We start from the raw sequence: 13,926 nt of genomic DNA, 5'->3' as shown, positions 1-13,926 counted from the left end.
ACAAAACAAAATTTTACAAATGTTGTTACCTGGAATTAGAAAGAAAAAAAACATCTTTAAATACTGGGTGCAGCTGTCTAAGGCATCTTTAATTCATAGAAAAAAGATCTAGAAGTCTTATACAAAGCAGGAATGAAGCTATACAATGTCACATATATATGTTTTTTTCCTTAAAACACTGTACAAAGTCCACTTCCTTCAAGGCTGGCTACGCCAACCACAAAACTATGCAGCTTACCAATTTTTAATATCCTACATTTACCGTGTCTGACAGACACGTTTTATTTACATATTCACTCATGAAATACAAACATAAATATGAGCAGCCTCTGTCTCTCTCTCTCTCAACGTCACCTTTTTAAAGCACTTTGTTCAAAGTGCTTTGAAAACAAATCGGACTTGAGCTTTTTTGGTCAAATTTCTCTGCTTTGCACAACCTGTAGCAAGCCTGCACCATCTACCAGAAACAAACCTCACTATGAAGCTGCTCTGCTGGATAATTTGACCAAAAAAAACCTTGTTAAGCAATGACTTAATGTACTTCTTTAAATAACTCCCCGGCAATTTCAGGCTTCAAACTCACTGCTGACTTGTTAGAAAACGGTCAGCTTATCTTCATAACATCAAAATCACTGAGCAAATGTACATTTTCTGTAAAACAAATGAGATTAAAGAAAGTTATATCAGTACTGTGCAGCAGGGCTAATGCTGGTCATCTGTACATCACAAAAACATCTTAAGTGTTAATTTAGAATTAAAGCCATCATATAGCTGGAAAACATTGTGTAACTCATAGAAGGCCTGAGAAAGCTTTATTTTTTCCTGTTTTTTTGCATCTTGTGACATGATTGTCAAGTCAGGCCAAATAATTAAAAGTCTGATCTTATATACAGCAATGCATAGGCTACAATTCATCAAATCTGAACAATGAAAGAAAGACTAAAGTGTAGTTTTGTTCGTTTTTTAAATGAGTAAACTGGGAGAAAGTGTTGGAGGTACCAAATTTTTAGGTTCTTTAGTTTGAGAAGGGTGAACATGTTTCCTGCCACGATGAAACTTGAACTATTCAGGTTAAAAACAGGTAATAAAAGAAGCAGAAATCATTAAGTTTGTCAAAGTTAGTTGTCAACTATGAACATGCAACCATTTAAGAACTCAAATAAAATCAATCTAAAACTAAGACTGGTTTGACTTGGAACTAATGTGATTAATGACTGGATGGCTAAACTTCAGGAGCTATACAAAAATAAATGGCAATCTGATACACAGCCCTAGAAGAAGTAAGTGTACATGTCTTGTTATACATGGTAAATAACCAACTATGTAGAAACAAAGTGTGGACCACAGATGCAAGAGCATGTTTTGCATTTGAGTTATCAACTCTTCTTACTGCTAATATTTCACCAAATTAAATCTTTAGCGTCTAAACTCAGTAAAACTTAGCTCATCAGCAAAAGTCTTTCTATGCATTTCTGGGCCATCTCACCAGCCTTTAACAATTTTATTTAATTTTCCTGATATTTGAAACTTCTTGCAGTGCCTGTGTAAAGGTAGAGAATTTTAGGTAGTATAAATACATAACTATCAGACATTTTCCTGATAAACTTGAAAAGAACAATGGTACACTCTCAAACATTTCATCTATTACACACAACTCATGATAAAAGAGCACCAACTGTCTCAACTCAACAGAGGAAACACCTGGAGCCACCATGAGCAGTGTGTAAATTTTCATTGTTGAATTTTAAGATACTTAATATGTTTCCTCCACATCTTTAGCAACAGCTTCCTCTTTGTGGCTTAAAGAGGTTAGATTCTGCTTTTCCTTTATCCGTTTCATGGTTTACAAAACTCCATCCTCTTTACTTTGGTGTTCCACAAGGACTAATTCTTGGAGTATTATATTTTCTAATTAATTACCCTTCCTTAAATTTAAACAATCAATTTCCCAACACAATTCCCAACATTAGCCAACTTTGCAGATCGCATCATATTGCTGCATTTAGATCACTACTGGTAACCAGGGACCTACCAGAGCTCACAGAAATGATATACTGTTATAGCTCCAGCACTTCCTTAATTGTGGTCTGTTTGGTTTTTTGTGATTTATTTTTACATTACTGGGGGGGGGGCTCACCCTCAATTTCTGAAATTTCTTAATATTCTGTAATAAAGAGTATGAAGGTTTTTGTGGTAGAAGAAAAAACAATATAAAAGAGACTGATGATGTTGGGTTTTCTAAAAGTAAAAAATAAAAAAAATCTGTATATGTTCTTCCGCCAGAGAAGTAGAGGAGTTCATAAATAATCTAGCAGAGTTAAGCATTTAAATCTAAAGCATTTTTACCTTACAAATTCAGTCACAGTAATCTGTCCACGTGTTCAGACCAAATGGGGAAAAAAAATGTTTAAAAAATGGTCAATAAATTTGCTGAAAGTTTGAAGTCCACCAGGAAGGGTTCCTTTGTACACCACGCTACACAGTGTCCTTGAAGAGTGACAGGGAATCAAGCATTTCATTCTGGAGAGTTTCCCATTGTGGGATAAGTCACAAGCACAATCCCTTGGTCTCATCTCCACTGCCCATCCTTCCTGTAACACAGTTACTTTCTGAGTTTTTGTATCTGTATACCGTCTGCTCACAAGTTCTTGGTGTTTATGTGAGTCTTGTAATGCTTTGTCAGGTGGTCGCTCCGCATGAAGCGTTTCTGACACTGGCTGCACTCAAAGCGCTTGTCTCCTGTGGGAGGGAAAAAAAATGTATTGAGTAATATTTTTAATGCACGTTCAATAATGAAGAAACAATAGGTGTTTTTAAAAACATAATTTGTAAAAATGTCTGGATTGTTAAGTTTTTAAGTGTATTTAGCAACTCTGTGTGCCTATTTTTCCTCTGTATGTGAAGTGAAGTTTAATACAGAGTGATTTGATGATTCTGTTTGTTTGTGTCCAGAGCACCTGTGTGCGTCCTGGCGTGCCTCTGCAGCTCGTCACTGCGCGTGAAACGTTTCCCACAGAAAACCCAGTTGCAGACGAAGGGTCTTTCACCAGTGTGCAGCCGGACATGAGCTCTGAGCAGAGATGTTTTCCTAAAAGTCTTTTCACAGCCAGGGACGTGGCAGATGTGTTTCCTCTTTCCCACCTCACTGGGTCTAAACAGTGAACAAAATTCAAACCCTTTATCAGTATGAGAGTTTTAATAGTCTGAGTGCTAAAAAGTATAATATGAACTTCCCAAAATGTAGAACTGATCCCAACCCATCCTTTGACAGACTCACCTCTTGTCTGCATCTTTACAGTTGGGGCAAGTGCAGGCCATGCGTCGTTTCTTTTCTCCTGGCTGGCCAGGCAACTCCAGGGTGAGGGTCTGGTCTACCTGAATAGCAGGCTGGCCCTGTGCTGCGGCCAGCTGGAGCCCTCCACCCTGCATGGTCTGCACCGTTAGGTGCTGCTGGCCTAACAAACGCAGAGACTCATTGTAAGACAAACAGCAGGGCTTCTGCAGGAGCTGGATAATTCAGTTTACTGCCATCAGTGAACTGAAATTCTAATCAACAATAAATTAAGATGCGAAAGCTATATGTTGCAAAATAAAATTTCATTTTTGTTTTAGAGTTTTTAAACACATTGCAAACTTTCAGCTGCTTTTGCTCTTTGACTGAGGAAAAGGTCAACATTATTCTTTATTAACATAAATAACTGACAACTGATAAAGTTATTTTATCCATCCGTTTGACTGCTTATCTGGGTTTGGGTTGGAGGGGCAGCAGACTTCCCTCACCCCAGCCATCTCTTCTTCATCTGGACAGACAAAGAGTCATCCCCAAGCCAGCCAACAGATATAAACTCTCTCAGACCCAGGTCTGCTATCTTTAACACCAGACCTGGGTCTGACCTGAGGCCTCTATCCAGTAGGAGATGCCCAAAACACCCCACTTCAGAGGCATCGATAAAGCATCCTCATCAGACGGTCAAATCATTTTTCAATGTGGAGGAGCAGTGCTTCTATTCTCAGTGAATGTCTTTAGCAGCAATAACATGAAGTAATTGTTTTCTGTATAACTATCAGCCTCTCACATTGTTATGGACGAGTCTGACCGACGCTTCTTTACAAGGTTGCTTCGTTGAGGTTCGTGGACGTGAATTTACACTAAGCTCTCTTAAAGTCTGACCACAGCATTTTAATCAGGATGAGATCTGGACTTTTACGGAGCCTCTGGAACACTTTGAATCATTTCTTTTACATCTATTTTGTTGGAGATTTGCTGGTGTGCTTGGGTTGACTGCTCATGGTTGACTCAATGACTGCAGGGCATCCAGATCCTGTGGTTGCAAAACAAGCCTCTGCTCCCACGCTTGACAGTTTTTATGAGGTGTCTGTGCTGATGTGCTGTGTTGTGTAGCACTCGGCTGCTACTTACCTTCTAAACTGCCATGCGAGCAGGAAAGGGTTTACTTCATTTTTTCACAAGACTGCATAAAGTTCGTTGAAAATATTATTTTTCACATGTCTGTAAACTGGTCCACCTCTTGCACAAAACAGAAATGGCTAGGGACTGCTGGTAAGCAGCAACAGAACTTAAGAGAGAGGCGAGTATCCAGTAAAACAACAACTGCAGATGGTGTTCTATTCGTTTAACACAAAAATTACAATTACTTCAAACTTCAACTCCAATCCAAGTTCTTCCACCACTGCATTTCCTCAAAATGGGAAATGAGGGTGGTGGGGTCCCCCCCCCAGTGTGCTGCACACCATGCATGCGCTGCATAAACACCCCAGTGTATTTATCAGTAGTACTAGACAATAACATTGGCTCTATAAACAGCCAGTGGAAAGCTTGAAGAAAAAAAAACAAACAAACCCAAAGCATCTAGCATCAGCTCACCGCCTGCATTGGTGATGGTAACAGGAACTCCCTGAACTTGGACCCCGTTGATGCTGATGGTCTGCACTGCTTGTGCTGCTGAGGTGAGCTGCGATGTGTTCAACTGTATCATTCCACCTGCAGGGGCAATTTTTGCCAAGGTCCGCTCCTTTCGTCCTCCGGTAGCTTGTGTTCTCTTGGAGCCAGCTGGTGGTGCGACAGTGGTGGTAGGGGCAACTGTGGTGGCAGGGGTTGTTGTTGTCATGGAGTCCTGAAGCTGAACCGATTGCCATTCACCTGATGCTGTTTTAAAGAGAATCTGGGGAAAAAAATATCACTAAGTTTACTTAAAATGTTAAACTAATTCCTAGTTAAACTGTTATATTATCTTATATATGACTTTGACATGTTGCTAGCTTAGTTGTAAAAATGTCACATGGTCCTTTGCTACCGTTCTTGAGGTATTCATAATAAACAGAAGAAGTCATTTTCAGCTGCTTCCTTATTTACAAGGAGTTACCTCAGCAGGTAGTGCTAGATATTGATTTAGCAGAATTTTACACTGGATGCCTTTCCTGACACAACAGACTAAAAATATTAAGAGTTAAAGAAACAATAAGCCTGAACAGATACCTGCGTTGGTGATGTTTCTGTTGGAGTGACCTGCAGATTCGAGGAGACAGACTGTCTCTGCGGGACGGGTGGCAACGTAGCAGAGGCAGCCTGTACCACCTTCAAAGCCTGTTGTGGGATCTGAACCACCTGAGAATCTGGTTTGGGCTGGACCAGCTGGACCTGTTGCACCATAGCAGGTTGCCCAGGACTTTGCACAATCAGTAAATTGTTCCCTGCCTGTGAATATAGAGAGAAGAAGCTGACCAGTAATCCTCATACGTAGGCTTTAGCCAACATCTTCAATGTTTTGACCACACTGAAAGGCTAAACATTCATTTAACAGTTAGCTATAGACTGGGTTGAGTGTTTCAAAGTAGAATTTCAAACTCGATAACAATATTGTGGTTTCTGTTTAACTGCGGATTTTATCAATCTGAACTGCACACACATTTACTCGCTTTGGTAGTATATTTATGTCACAGGGAACCTTTTGAGCGTGAAAAACAAAAAGTGGTTGTAACACTAAAAAGACTTTTTGTTTTAACCATTTGGTGGCAGAAGAACACATCAAATTTAAAAAAAACAAAAACAAAAACAAAAAAAGAAACAAGCTTTGTACCATAAAACAACTGCCTGCCCAAAACTGAAACTGTCCTGAGGCTAATTAGGAAGCAGACGCTTCTGAAGATGTAAAACAGTTGACAGTTTCCTGGTTTTTTTTCTTCTTTTTTGACTCCTCACAAAAAAATGATAACAGGAACAGCAGGTTATTAACATTCATTAGCATACATACATTTTTATTAAGATCAAAAAGTCCCAGTGCTCAAGCCCGGCTTGTATTACAGGAGCACAAACCTTAAGAAGTATACTCTGTGATAAAACAGAATCAGTTACACTTATTTTCAACAAAAAAGAGAGAATTAAAAAATAAAATAACTGATAATTAATTAAATATATATGGCATTTGGGGACTTCTACTTAACATGCAGTAAATGCTAGACTAAGAGCAGTGAGAGTAGATGCCGAGACTAGCTTACATGTCAAACTTGTGTCTGCGTAATGTTATAATTTGACAAACTTTAAATAAAACACTGACAGTTCAAAGAGAACACATATTTAGAAGGGGACCATTAAGTCTGTTTGAAGATTAACTTAAAACAAATAAATCGTGCCTTTGTTTATGCTTTTCAGTACCAGAAACAATAACAAATAGGGGTACCTGTATGATGTTATCACCAGCTTCTATTAGGATGGTCTCCATCTGCTCTGGGGTTGGAGAGGCAGCCTGTGCTGGAGGCGGCGGTGGAGGCTCAGCAGCCAGTACTGCCTTTTTTTTCCTCCCTCGTCGTGCCTTTCCAGGAGTGGGAGGGGCTGCAGCTGTCTCTGTGATGATTTGTGTCCCACCCACTTCCCCTGTAGCCACGTTGAGGGGAATTGTAAGTCCACTGGGCAGCTGCACAACGTTTGTAGCTGTATTGTTTGGCTTCCGCACCTTGAGGGAGGGCTTGATGGCTACGGTCTTCTGTGGCGTGACAGGAGCAGTGGCTGCAGCCGGAGCCGGCATGGTCATGGGAGTGGTAATGATGGCCTGGTTGGTACCGGGTATGAGCTGGATCTGACCTCCCTGTGGCATCACTTGAATGGTTTGTGCACCCTGGATCTGCGGCACCACCTGATACTGGATGCCAGGAGTGGCCGAGGTGCCGGTACAAGCAGGACTCTGCTGGATAGTAAGGACGATGGGGCTGCCAGGAGCTGTGGAGCCCAGGCCAGCAGGTAGCTGGATCACATTGCCCTTTGTTGAAAGGAAACCAAGGTTTTTCGGTGGAGCTGGCGCTATTGGAGCTGGCTTTATAGGAAGGAGCCGGCGAGGTTGTGGCTGCGCTGGCGGAGAGGTGACAGGAGCCTGAGCAGCAGGAGGGCCGATTTTACTGCAGGTGGCAGCCAGCAGAGCCAAAGGAGAGGGCTGAGTGTCCTGTGGGAAGACAGAAACATAGTCCAAGCCTGCATTAAAACCAGCCTGAACAAGAAGAATTCAGCACTAAGGGAACGATAGGATGAGGTAGTAGTCAGATCAAAAGCTAAAACAAAACAAGTTAACACAACCCAACAGGTAGGCCTACAACTACACATTAAGAATCATAATCAGTAGCGATTAAGTGGTGTAGTAGGTGTAGGAGTTTCCACCTGCGATGCCTTTGTGCCCCTCTTTGGTCCAAATGTGTGATCATCAAGCTGCAGGACAGGGAAGCATTCTACATTAATGCCATCTTCAGCACACTTTATATACACTGGACCGCTTCATGTATTTGAGGCAACAAACGGGTTTAAGTTGGGACTAAGAAGGTTGATACAACAAAAGTGAAAAAGGTTTAGTGACTACTGGTGCAAGACACAAAGCGATGTCATTAGTATTTAAATTCCCAATTGTGCAGTTGTGTCTCTCAGATATTGATCAACATCGAAGCAAAACAGTGACTGAATTTATAGAATATATTGTTTTTGTTAGAAAAATATAGCACATCAGCTCTATCCTGGCACATAGAGAAGTGAGGGCCGCTTTTCCATTTCCAAACTAAACTAGTGCAAGAGCACCGAATCTGGATCTAACCTCATCTGAGAAAGTAATGATAATGCTGCCATAATCCATAATTAGTGGGCGTAAGGGTCCAGATAACAGCGGTAAGTTAGAACAGTTGACTGGTTCTTTATCATTTGTTTAAATGTCTCTGGGGGGTTTTTCCAGTCAAAGCAGTTTTAAATTTGACAATAAACTTATCGTGACATCTTAACTTACACAGTGTCGTTTTTGTATGTATGTTAATTTCAAAATTCTACGCGGCCTTGTTCTCGAGTTATTGCATTCACAAGATTTTCAGAAAACTTAACCACCGAGATTTTTAGTAGATGCACCTATGGTATTCACTCAAGTTATCGCATTCACAAACTTAGGTGTCCACACTGCCCGCCGGGCAGGGTAACAACAGTACTCCATCAGCGATTTGCAATTGAGGGTTAAAAAACACTCAATGCTTACAATGCACTAAACATCAAAGGAATTCTACAGAAAAATAAACACACAGTGTATATTAGCACAAAGATATGGCAGCAATATGAACACAACAGATGTTAAGAGCAACAGTAAGAGAAGAGATTGCAACAGTGCAACATGCGTGCACAGCCGAGGCTTGTGGCTGCTACTCACTTGTGTTGAAGCAGAGGAGGGCTGAAGGTATTCGCTGGGACTGACAGCGACAGTGGTAGCCATACTGTCCTGTTGTTCTGAAAAAACGCACAGCAGAGATTTCAGGCTGCCTGCAATGGTTAAGCTATTCAAGGGTATCATAGGACATTGCAACAAAACAGAAGAGCTCTGTGAAGGACAAGCCATGCAGTATCTCACTTAAACTGCTATATGATCATTAAATGTCATCAATTACACAAATGATGCCATTAACTGCGCTAATTAACGCATTCATTTGCATGCTGACACTTTCATTTTCACCAAACATGTGGGATATTTATATGACTCACATCTCTTAAAGGATTCAGGAATGACAGAGTTGTGCTTTTTTGTTTGTTTGTTTGTTTGTTTTTTGAGGTTTCGAGAAAATATTTTCCCTCCAATATGTTGACGATATTAAAAATATTCAACTCACGCATGTTATTAGCAGAGTCATTAGAAGCTATCTGTCAAGAGTCAATATATCATGTTGTTGTTGTTAAATCACCATAATTGCAATTTGCATGAGTCAGCCACATTTACCAGTGACAGAGATGGGAAACAAATGCTTTTCCTTCAAAGGTTTCTATGTTTTCTCTATTTTTGTCCAGAATCTACTCCACATCTATTCCACATATTAAATTTAAATAGGTCATTTATTCAATTTTCTCGGTAACTTAGTGGAGATTTTGTATATTCACACACATTAAATGGATGGAATATACCACAAAGAGCTAACTGGCCAAAATAAATAACATAAACAATGCAGACGATCTCTAAAGCCTGCTCTGAAAAACAGTTACCACTAATGCAAAGCAGTGTACGGAACTGAAGCTTTAAAGTTTTCCAGTACGTGGGGAATAATGCAGACACCTACTGATCTCTTTGATAAATATACACGGTTCTTTTAGGTACCGCAGCACATCTTTTGCTATTTGACTTGTTTTTGATCCAGTCTAATATAAACTTAGGTCATTAACCAGATCAAAATTTAGTCAATCGAGAAAGAGCTGTGATACCTGTACTTCATAAACTTAACAAGTTGTGTCTGCCAGAGGTTGTGTGTGTTCTAACAGCAAATGTCAATCTACTGGCCACATGTCAAATACTCTGAGCAAAAAAAAAAATACATTGGACTGCGCTCAAAAATATTATACGAGAAAAAGACAGTAAATATATTGAGCATATTATATTTCCATTTCAACAGTTAGCATAAGTACATTTAGGGCAGGCTGCCCAGCAGCAGTTTAAGAGCAGGATAAATCTTGAGAGCCAAGCAAAGCAGCCTAATGGCCAAAATAGGTCGATGCTGTTATTGTCAAACAGAACTGCTGTGGAACTGTGGATAAAGCAATGCAAGCTGTTTTACTATCCATTACTGCTTGAACTACAACACAGCTAGTGCACACGATACAATCTCCACTTTTTTTAATAATTTATATAAATTCAAGAACAACACACAAATATGCAATTTAAAAGCCAAGGGATCTGTGACAGATTCAAATATTTTAATTTGGGATTTTATAGAACAGAAATACTCGCAGGCATTTTTAACATCTATTAACAATAATGACAAATGTAAAACGATAAACACTACTGGGACAGTAGTCCAGTACTGTCCCCTAACCCCTGTTGAGCTACATATCTAAGCTGGAAAACACCTGAACTCAACCAGCAGATAAGATATATGACCACATGGTAGCCACAGATCACTCTTCAGGCTGTCCCGATATTTGTGACAAATACACAGGATGATGATAAAGAAGTGATTCATCATCATAGATCTGCAACATGCAGATTTGTAAGCCAATGGCCATATTTTATATAAATGTATAAAACAAAGTAAGATGAATTAGAGCGGTGTCCTTTCATCATGATAAAAAAATGATTGCACAAGTGTGTATATGTAAATTAACACAGATACTGCAATAACATTGCCACCAACACTTGTTTGGAGTTGTAATGTTTGGGGCTTAGTTATTCTCTGCCTGCTCTAACAGGTGTTATAAATTATGAAACAGGTTTGTGGTTGCCTGTCTTTGAAAGCATGTACCTTCACCACAGTTTGCAGAGAAACAACTTAGTTTCTTTGTAAGAGTGCAAATGCAGCTTTCTTCAAGAACTTATGTAGTTCAGTGATCTTTCTTGTCTTCACCCTTTGCACAGCATTTCTGTCCACACACGTAAAACACAAAAATGCACAAGTATTACAATGATCATTTATTGAACTTCTCTTACATTTTTATTGAGGAAAATGATGTTGCAATACACCCATCACTAACAACATTAAAAGCACTGCCATTATGTGCTACAATTCAAGGTTCTGCAGTGAAACTTTAGTTCCTGGTACTCGTGTGGGTACTTTGACTAACTTTGTTGCACACCAAGAACACAGGCCACACCTTTGACATCACCCTGCAGAACAACACACCCTGCCACTAAAATACAAATAAAAAAAACTCTAAGGAACAAAAAACAGACATGCAAGGCACCCTGATCTCATTCCAGTTAGGCATCCTGACCTAGGACAGCCTCACTCCAAAACCAATGCACTGGATCTGTCACCAACATTCCAGTGCCTGACACCACAAGTGTAATAATATTCCATAAAAAAGCATTCCATACAATGCCGACGTCAGACAATAACTTGCTAGTTATGAGGAAATGCCTGAAGTACAAATTCCTCTTTTCTACAAACTGTGCCGTCTGTATCTGCCAGCTCATCTGTCGACAGTAAACTTAAGCCTGACACACAATAAACTCATCTCTGTGTCGTGGCTGGTGATCAGCTGTACAAACAGGAAGGAGTTCCTCTGTTGGAGCTGCCTGCCTCATCTAGTAAAAGCATTATAAAATGCAGCTGTTAATCGAAACGTCTGAACATGACTACCAAAGCAACAGACTTTCACTCGGGGATATCTCAGCCTGCTGAGCGAGCCACTAATCTCTCCATTCTGACACATTTTGGATTGGTGATAGCAACAGAGAACAGAACTTCCCATCAGTTATGCAAGTGTGACTTTAAGTCCTGCAAATAACACAAATGGGGGAAAAGTGCGGCCTCAAAATAGCGCCGCCATGCAACACAGTCTGTTAGGTTGGCTTGCAGAGCAACAGCAGCTAACGTTAGCCACCAAGCTAGCTAGTGCTACTGACTCAACTGAGGCAGACTCAAATGTCTATCGACTAGCTTATATATGTGCTGGTTTGCTTTGATAAAAATAAATGAGGCGAGACGGGAATGGGTGCAACATGAAAATATGTCGGTGTATTGCTGTGGGGTTTCATATGTGGTGGAAATGGACAAATCGATTTGGGGGCAGAAACAAGTAAAGGACCAGCTACATAGCTTCCAGTAGCATTTTGGCTAGCTGACGCGTAGCTAGCAAGTCAAACTCTCTTTGATAACGTTACAGAAAAAGGGAGCTCTTTGCCGGAAGTGCACTGCTTATTTTGGTACATACAACCGCACGAACACCCCTAAAACATAGTTATTTGTACCACAGCATGATTAGTACTTTCCCTTCAACGCAAATATAATGTTTTACGAAGTAGAATGTAATATAAACACCAATGTTTTAATTCCTACCCACCGCTCATGACGACATTCGCTCTCCGCGAGCCTTGCAGACCGAACCCATGGAGGAATCCGCCCGCGCTGTTGCACCAATCCACGGACAATAGAGAGTTAATTGACGTCTACCCTGACCAACTACCTTTAGCTGTCTTTGTGACCGAAGTCCACCTGAGCCAATCCCGACGTCATATTTCTGTACATGGGTCGATGGATGACCGTTTGGCCAATGGGATATCTAGATTGTGATCAGTGGGGCGGTTCCAACAGGACTGACCTGGAACAAGCGAGTGCCCTATTACAGCAGGAGCACTGCTTCACTGACGTCCCTGACGGCCAATGTGATCTTTAAGGGGCAGTACAGTCAAACTAAGAATGACAGCCGCGCTGATCAATGAGCTTTAAGTCACTTGTGCCTGACCTGTTTAAACTGTGGCACGATATGGAGCGGGACGTTATGTGGGATAAAGACTGCGCTCAGTGAATGGATTATATATTTATTTTAAAGCTGTGAGCATATGTTGCATTGATAGTTCAACATTTGTCTGTACAGTACAGGATATCACTACCAGCCTACTTTGCACAGCTTTGTATATTGTACATTTTAGATGTATTTATGTTTTGGTTTTGTTTTTTTTTGACAATGTTGGCCTGTTAATGGCTTAATTACTGTTTGTTTAAAGGTCCACTCACGCAAAAATCAAATCAAATCAAATCACTTTTATTGTCACATCACATGTGCAGGCACACTGGCACAGCACATGCGAGTGAAATTCTTGTGTGCGAGCCCCACAAGCAACAGAGATGTGCAAACACAACAACACAAACGAGCAAAATACAAGAATGGCCAACCTGAAACTAATAAATATATGTACAATATATAATAGTGTATGCATTTCTGGATGTGTATACTAAATATTTTCCTACGTGTGTGTGTGTGTGTGTGTGTGTGTGTGTATACACATTTTTACAAATTAAATAGTAAAAATAAATAAATAAATAAAAAAAATAATAATAATAATAATAATAATAATAAAATATATAAAATATACAGAGTTGAATATGTGCAGAACAAGTGGCATTTATATACAGTGTGGAGTGCATAATGTTGAAGTTCCAGTAGTGAAGCTGAGGTGTCTATGAAGTGTTCAGCAGTCTGATGGCCTGGTGGAAGAAGCTGTCTCTCAGTCTGCTGGTACGGGACCGGATGCTGCAGAACCTCCTTCCTGATGGAAGCAGTCTGAACAGTTTATGGCTGGGGTGACTGGAGTCCTTGATGATCCTCCCCGCTTTCCTCAGGCAGCGCTTCCTGTAGATGTCTTGGAGGGAGGGAAGCTCACCTCCAATTATCCGTTCAGAGCACCGCACGACTCGCTGGAGAGCTTTGCAGTTGTAGGCGGTGCTGTTGCCATACCAGGTGGTGATGCATCCAGTGAGGATGCTCTCAATGGCACAGTGATAGAAGGTCCTGAGGATGCGGGGGCTCATGCCTAATCTTTTCAGTCTCCTGAGAAAGAAGAGGCGCTACTGCGCCTTCTTCACTGTTTTGTTTGTGTGTACTGACCACGTAAGATCCTCAGCCAGATGTACACCAAGGAACCGGAAGCTGCTCACTCTCTCCACAGCAGCGCCGTTGATGGTGATGGGGGT

General features: G+C 40.7%; 1 protein-coding gene across 2 annotated transcripts; it reads right to left on the bottom strand.

Annotated features, from left to right (window-relative positions):
* Positions 1-321: 321 nt before the first annotated feature.
* On the bottom strand, positions 322-12,435 carry sp2 (sp2 transcription factor). 2 transcript variants are annotated; one of them, XM_026172095.1, is made up of 9 exons: positions 12,296-12,435; positions 8,685-8,761; positions 7,667-7,714; positions 6,699-7,454; positions 5,498-5,716; positions 4,886-5,183; positions 3,278-3,455; positions 2,958-3,151; positions 322-2,739 (listed from the first exon to the last, which is right to left on the bottom strand). In XM_026172095.1, exons 1-9 carry the CDS (start codon positions 12,300-12,302, stop codon positions 2,639-2,641), a joined length of 1,878 nt encoding a protein of 625 aa, XP_026027880.1. In that variant the 5' UTR covers positions 12,303-12,435; the 3' UTR covers positions 322-2,638. The 2 variants fall into 2 exon arrangements, with proteins under 2 accessions (XP_026027880.1, XP_026027881.1); XM_026172096.1 differs by lacking the exon at positions 7,667-7,714 and having other exon boundaries at positions 12,296-12,434.
* Positions 12,436-13,926: the final 1,491 nt, after the last annotated feature.

This window comes from Astatotilapia calliptera, chromosome 6 (assembly GCF_900246225.1).
Source record: "Astatotilapia calliptera chromosome 6, fAstCal1.2, whole genome shotgun sequence".
In the NCBI taxonomy this organism is placed as follows: Eukaryota; Metazoa; Chordata; class Actinopteri; order Cichliformes; family Cichlidae; genus Astatotilapia; species Astatotilapia calliptera.
The sequence above is the reverse complement of the archived record's forward strand: the minus strand, read 5'-3'. Positions and strand labels throughout refer to the sequence as shown.